Source organism: Choristoneura fumiferana, chromosome 18 (assembly GCF_025370935.1).
Source record: "Choristoneura fumiferana chromosome 18, NRCan_CFum_1, whole genome shotgun sequence".
Classification (NCBI taxonomy): Eukaryota; Metazoa; Arthropoda; class Insecta; order Lepidoptera; family Tortricidae; genus Choristoneura; species Choristoneura fumiferana.
Window position 1 is genome coordinate 23,713,915 of NC_133489.1, and position 7,940 is coordinate 23,721,854.

Genomic DNA, 7,940 nt, shown 5'->3' on the forward strand with positions numbered 1-7,940 from the left:
AATTGTTTCAGAGCAGTTGAAATTTAAGTCTTTGATAGAGGTGTACACAAACAGTAAATTACGTCTCTGGATAACTTATCAAAATGATCCAAGATTTACTTACCATTTATAGGTCAGATTTTAAATCACTATACCGGTTTACGAGTATGGCCTTAACAGCTCGAGCGATAATTTATCAATTGTTAGCACACCGAATATTAGAGTGATGTAAGTAATTTTAAAAATCGGTCCCCGAAATACTAATTGAAAATTGTCAAAAATTGTGCTTCATTGAGTGAGTTATGAGAAATCAATGAATTTTTCGCTTAGTCTGCGATATTGTGGGTTAGTTCAAGATAAAAACTTGTCACAAATCATGTTGAATTATCAATATTCATTTAATTTGTACATATACGACACCAAATACACAACATACACCCATAATTGTATCGTAACGTAACCATAATTTAGACCTTAACGATTTACATGCACAAATTTACTGTAAAGTGTGTCAGTAGATAGGTCAGAAATTTACGGAGAAGTACCTATCTTCCGACTGATTAATATTTGTGCAAGTCAAAACTAGCACAAATAAATTGCTACAGCTGTAACTTCTATAAATAATTCAAAGGTAAATACTTACCGGCGAGGGCGAGCAGCACTGCGCACGCGCACCACATGGCGCAGACGCCGGCACTGTCGGCAAGACAACAACAATATTAAGATTAATGTAGTATTAGCTACGTGACCTTAAGTACTATAGCAGAAGAAAATGTGGCGCAAATTATAAGCATGAAACACGTATCTGGCTCAAAATCAACATAATATGATTCTGGAGACGTGTTCAATGCTGTCCTTTCTAAGACCCAGGGTCTACGGGTCTCGGTGCAAAAAACGAATTAAAGAAGTGCCGCTCGGTTAACTCTACTGGAGACTGAACGGCTGGCTGCTATTTCTCTCAACGAATTGCCATCGTTGTTCAGCAATAATGCCAGCCTATTGGGAGCCTTAGTTATAATTCTATCATGTCCGTCCTTCCGTCCATCCGTCCACCTATCCGCGGCTTAGCTTAAAAAAAAACTATTAGTGCTTTTAAGTTACATTGCGGATATCTGTAAACAAGTCTTTCAAAGATATCACTAATTTTTCTTTGATTAGTATTGTTTTTTATTTACGGATCCGTTTGCAAAATATTAAGCTATTTTTTGTTAGAAGCTTGAAGAATACTATGATCCGTGGGCCGTTAATCTCGATTAAACATTCTCATTAATCCATACTAATATTATAAATGCAAAAATGACTATCTCTTTGAATGTTTTCTACCTCTTCACGACAGAATTGCAATGATCTTGATTAAATTTGCCTAAAGGTGTTAAAGAATGGAAAAGGTTCTTTTCTGTAGCAGAAAATTGGATATTTTCCGCGAGATTAACTATAAACTAATTAAAGAATAATAGTTCCGCAATAAATATTTACCTCATTAATAAATGGATTATCTTGCTGGGAGCACCGCAATTGTGTAAATATTTTATAACGATATAAGTATATCTGCTTGTTTTAGTGCGACAAATTAATTTAATTTAGTAAAAATTGAATAATCAGATTGCCATAAAAACCATTAAATAAAATTAAAAAAGGAAATTGAGTCTATTTACCTAGACCTCTTTCTTAAGTGAAAAAAATACACAAATTAAAAAGTTCTTCTCACGATTGTCAAAAATAGTTCGACTAGTTTCGCAAATATGTTATGTTCTACAATTTTTTACTAGATACTAATATAAATAATATAAAGCAATATAGAAACCGAGAATCACGAAAACATTTTTTTTACCTTTGACCTTGAATAACTTCAGACGCGGACACGAGACATATTTATTATGAGACTTTTTGACATCATACCTACGAAAATTATTCTGCCTATTATCTTTTTTCTATTCCGAGATTTTGCGCTAATTTTTCTGAATCAATGGTCTTATGATCGAGCAGACTTATGTAGTCAACTATCAAAACACGCTTTTTAGTGTTTATATATTTGTCATTCAAACTACTAGCTTTTTGTTTTACTACCAATTTTGTAAAGTTATTTGTGCATTTAAAACAATTATGGTAACAATTTGTAAACTAATTAAATTATTAAATGTGATGTTTTGTTACCTGCAAAAAATATTATGTCAATATTGAAATGATTACAACAGCTGTCTAGGGAGAAAAAATAACCCTCGGCTTTTTTAGTGGCTGTAGTTTGTATTTGTTTGAAGTATGTACTTACCGTAAAAGTTTAGACAAGTCAACATTGATATTTTAGTATATATTTTACTCAACTACCTTAGTTTCACAAAATGTTTAGTTAAACTAGTTGATGAGTTGTTTCATTCAAATACTCTGACAATTTGTCTGTGCCAGTAGTTTAAATAAAGTTTAGTTCCTTCGTCTAATCCATTAATTTAAATGTTAACTGTTGACACAATGTGATATTAGAAACTTGAATTTTGTTGACAAACATCAATTTAAGTTTAAAGTTACAAGGCAGACTAAGCTTTTAACGATGGAACTCTATGTCTAAACCTATAATTAATGTTTTTAGTTGACTTTTAAAGGCGTAGTTCCTTTCACATCAAACCACTTTGCTAAGATGTCGATTTGTAAAGTTTGTCACGAGTTTATTTACAAGCGGGCCAAGCGGGCTGATTTATTTCAAAATTCTAAAGTTTTTAATTTTTTCGTTATATTTTTACAGCCATAAATTGTTAAAAAATTACATATTTCTGAGGTGAACATTTGTGGTTTTAACTTATCTATACTTACTAGATAATTTTATGCATTTTTTTAAACTAAGACGTTCATAATTTTAGTCTGTGATTAAATTTTTAATAATGCATTATCATCCTAAATTTAACTACACGCAACTTAAACAACTGATATAATGCTTTATAATCTCCATCTACAATTAAATTCAAGTAATACTCATTATGTAACAATTCACCCTATGTCATTGGCGCCTAACAGTTAATGGGATGTACCTAAACATTAAACTATTAAACTTACTTTCAAAGGTCATATTTACTTTAAATTTTGTACGTACGTTTGGAATTCTAACTAAACTTAGTTTTATAACACTTTCACAATGCGATAAAACTAGTACTCACATAACAGGTTAATATAAATAATACTTACATTTCCCGGTAAACTCAACGGTCAAGTGCGATCAGCATGGCACACACTAACAATCCACAAAGTTGTCGATCGTAGCTCCGGCTACGGCGTAGCGGCGTAGACCGCTCGCGTAGACGGCCGCGGCGCGAATGCCGCCCACGCGGCTCCCACCAAAACCAAACTAAACTTTTTTCCACTTCGCGCTCATAAACTTTGTAATAACTAGAAATAGGCTGTATAAAACGATTTGTTATGCTCAAATGCGAAAAGGAATATCTCCATTTAAAACTATAGCAATCAGGCGCTACCAGCTACGAAATTAAGTTTCTTGCCGGATTCTTCTCAACAAAGATTTTATTCGGACCAGTAGCAGTTTTTTTTTTATATTCGTAAGTGTTAGTCTAAATTGAATAAAGATATTTGTATTTCGACTTTGAACACTTGAACTAAGTAGAATGAACTTGTTTATTAAGCACACTGGTTCAGTAGGTACAGGCTATTCTCCCTGGTTTGAATAGATCTATTTTTTATGATTTGCATCCTAAATTATATCCATCTCGTTGGTGGACGTCCTATGCTGCGCTTGCCGATCTGCGTACTTACGTTATATAAATAGTTATTAGTTATACACGGTTTAGTTTTATTATGCACGGTTCTCGATAAGTAGGTAAGTAAAAAAGCTTGTAATAAATAATATGACTGAACATAATATCGACTTTATATATTTCCTAGCAAGTGAAGTGAAAAGCAAATATTGTAAATTCTATAATTTATTATTTATTTATTTATTTGTCACTAAAAAATTACAGCATTACAGTCAAAACACCAATGCGCTGTAAAATTTAAATTATTATTAATTACTAGGTACCCATTTTACCCTCGACTTAATTGTTCACCCTTGCCTATGTTTTTGACGGGTAAAATGGCACATTTTATGAACTTGTGGTACAATCCTACTCATATTTTAAGTGCACGAGTTTTCAAGTGTGTGTGTGTTTCTTACTATTTTACATTACTGGACTGATTTGAATGAAATTTGGTACGTATTAGATACTTATAGTTAGATCTCTTTAGTAACACCGACAACTGTTTATCACACAGCACGTTCAGGCATTCAGTTTTGTGCGGCTTTAATTTAACATGCAACGAAATATTTGGTAATTCCGTCTTAGGCTAGGATATAATTTCTTAGGATTAATAAGGAAGTCCCGGAATTTCCATTCAACTACGGAAAACGGTCCATGCTAGAAAACGAATACCTAATTCTACGAAGCACTATTGCGTTATCAACTAGAATATTAATAAGAACTCAAATTGTGCCAAGTCAATTTACCCAACTTAATTTTGGAATTAAATTAAGAACATCTAACTCGATGCCGTCCAAACATAAATAACAATTTAGCAACAGTATTCAAACATTTGTCAATAAAACTTCGCGAACAATCGAGCGAGCGTCTGAATTAATTGAAAGCAGAATAGACAATGGACAATAGGCCCTAATCTCCACGGAGCACTCTCAATTAATTACCACAGCTAATGAAAACACTAATAAGCGCGTAAATACTTAGAAACCGATGCAATAATCCGATGCCTTAAACCAAGTTTAGACTTGCAAGAAAAATCCTGCAAGTTGCAATACATTGCAAGGCCGTAAAGCCAACGTGTTTGTAGTGGTCAATCGAGCGCCGCAATGTAATGCAACTTGCACGATTTTTCTTGCGAGTCTAAACCCGGCTTTATTTATGCAATACTATTGTTCAAATTTCAAATACATTATAATAGACTATAGCCTTTATTTGCGCGTGACTCGCTTGAACCATTGGATTCGGCAGACGAAATGAAAATCTCGCTATTCCAAAAAACTAATCTTCCGTCATACCTTCACCTTTGTAGAGTTAGGTGTTTAGCTGTTTGCGTTGATAAGTCAATTCAGTCAATACACAATTTATAAGTATAGATCATAATCATCATCATCATCATCATCTCAGCCGTAGGACGTCCACTGTCACTACCACATCCACCGTGAACCCGCGGCTTTAACCAGTTCATCCGTCCATCTCGTTGGTGGACGTCCTACGCTGCGCTTGCCGCGCGGTCTCCACTCGAAAACTTTTCGGCCTCAACGGCCATCTGTTATCCGTGCTATATGGCCTGCCCATTGCCACTTCAACGAGCTAATTCGCTTGGCTATGTCAGTAACCCTTAGTATAAGTATAGATATAATCAGTTTAATACATCAGTGGATATAACCCATTAAATGGGACAAAGTTAAACTTCAAATGAAATAAACTAACCTCCTCAAAGAAGCAAAGCTAACCAAAATAAACAAGTTTCAACAGTGGAGCGGGACTACCCGCAAACAGTTTAGTTGGAGAAAGTATCGACATGTGCCTTTACACGCAGTAGACAAGGCGGCTTGCACAGAAGCGACATTTTTTTGAAAACTGAAATACTCTCAGAAACAACGATGAAACGTTTAGCCCTCAATTGAAAGACATTTTGTTAGAAACAGCATTTAATTCTGTTAATGATTTTTTGAAAGTAACATTTTAATAGACAAAGCGGAAAGCCAAATCCAATTTAATTGTTTTTCACTTCTGATGCTCTTAAAATGTTACTTTCTCTGCATATCGGGACTAAATCTCCTTTTTATTCTCTAGGGATTCAAGTTTTTTTTTATTCACCTTGGTAACCCCTAAACAGCCAACATGGTGTTTGTGAATGGAAGATTTTTAGGCGTGAAAATAACCTCAAAATGACAACTGTGCAAAGATATTTAAAAAAAACACGATTTAATTTCGTGAAACACAATGAATGATTACGAATATAAATCTAATTATTCAATTATATTAAGGATTTATTCACTTTATTATGCAGAGTCCAATTAGTTTTAAAATACTTTTCAATTTTGAAACTGTTACAAGCAAGCAAGCTTTTACAGCGTCACTTCATACACAATAACAGAAAAAAAAACTTTGAAAACTAGTAGTTTGTCAAGTTTAAGTTGTAGTCGTAACACGTCCGTTACTTGCTATTTGTCAATCATAATCCTACACCTAAAAAATATAACTTGGAATAAAACAAACTTGTAACTCTCTTTATTTCTTTTCTCCCTTGATTTTTTGAAACTGACCAGCAAATTACCTCTACCTCAGTTGACGGTAAGTGCACATGAGAACAAAGATTAGCTCACTAGTTCAGTAGCACCCTAATGACTGTGGCCTTGAAAAATCCATTTTGCTGCCTGTAGGTAAAAAACATCACCACTCGCTCTCTAATCTTTGTCTTTCTAGGAACAAGGCGCGCCTGGCGGTCGCAGATACGCGCAAATCCGCGACTTCGCGCCGCGCAGTCAGCGACTTAACAATCACTCAACATTTATTTGCAGAACTTGACGATACCTTTATCCAGACAAGAGATACAATATTTGTTGGCTGGCGGTTTTGGCGAGCGCCTTTTGTTTCGTTCCCCTGACGACGTTTACTTGTTTTATTTGTAGAAAGTATTGCTGTTTTCCCGCTGAATGCAAGTGGCGGAGTTGTCGTTCATTGTGGCGTTCTTAGGGAGAGGCTTGTCACAGAAACTTGTCAGAAAGTTTTTTTTTAAACAAAATATAATTTAATTACAATGCTCTCAACGCTGATCGCTATTGTTTGAATTGACCGTGAACGAAACGTCTTCGTTTCAGCATGGGAAAAAATGCTTGCGTCGTATTCGTTTAAAGGAGTCTTTGACATTCGTTCAACATGTATCTTTACTTCCTGTATAAATCGTCGAGCTCACAAGGCGCTGACGTACTATGTACAAGTACCTATCTCAACCAATTCTGGTAATAATTAGCAAACAGGTTCAATAAATGGAATTTTTCAGTCGATTCAGTTTTTGAAAATTTACTACAATACTGTAGCACTTTTTTTAATCGGAATCATAATCTCGATTCTTCACAATAGGCCACGGAACACTCAAACTCACGAGAGGATCGCTTAATCTCGTTAGCCCTCGGCTTTCCGAGTGAGGCGGATGATCACTCTCTCATGGGACCCAAAGGCATATACAAAGTGCAATAATCGCGCGAATCGCGTTACATTGCGGCGCCGCTGAGCTATAAATTATAGACAATCGATCAACCACGCCAATGTAAGACGATTGACGCGATAGTCTCGCACCACAAATAATATTTTATTGAGAAAGACGTCAGTTTCAGAAGCGTCTTTGTTGACGTTATAATGTTAGCTCTCACTTTTCTATCGGTACACCTGTCGCTCGACGTGTTCAATGGAATGCTATCAATGAAATCTTTTGACAGGAAAATGTGGAATCAAGGTCTGTATTCGAGTTAGTATAAGTGGTTGAACAGCTGAAGATATGGCGCTATGAACGATCAGATTCTTTACTATTCAAACTTATAGATATAGATATACGTGTAATGTAAATGTTTATTTTACTTGGCTAGTTTCATGAGTTATCTACGCACTCATATATAAATAAATATATATGAGTGCGTAGGTATAAATTTATCGCTATCCTTCGGGAAGTATTTAATTTTGCGATTTTTTTTTATATTAATTTAGATTTTAAAATATTATCAGTGATCCAAATAGTATAAAAACTAATTTAGCGACATACATAGAGTCTCACTATACTACACTTTTATTTTTTGTGAATTTTTGTCGTCTTCCGTGAAGTCGCCAAGCGGTCACAGCGGAAGACCGTTATTTTTTGTTAATTGTGTTCTCTGTAATTTGCGAAACGCGAATATATTTTTTTTGTTGATTGCGTGACAATACAATAATCTGGTAGTGACATCC

The 7,940-nt window shown here is 34.7% G+C and overlaps 1 protein-coding gene across 1 annotated transcript in view; it reads right to left on the reverse strand.

Annotated features, from left to right (window-relative positions):
- Nucleotides 1–3,267, reverse strand: part of LOC141437657 (cell adhesion molecule Dscam2-like) — a 332,569-nt gene extending 329,302 nt beyond the window's left edge. Inside the window, 2 exon segments of the mRNA XM_074101110.1 lie at nucleotides 623–675; nucleotides 3,154–3,267. Of these exon segments, the coding sequence (XP_073957211.1) occupies nucleotides 623–659 (37 nt within the window). The 5' untranslated portion in view covers nucleotides 660–675; nucleotides 3,154–3,267.
- Nucleotides 3,268–7,940: the final 4,673 nt, after the last annotated feature.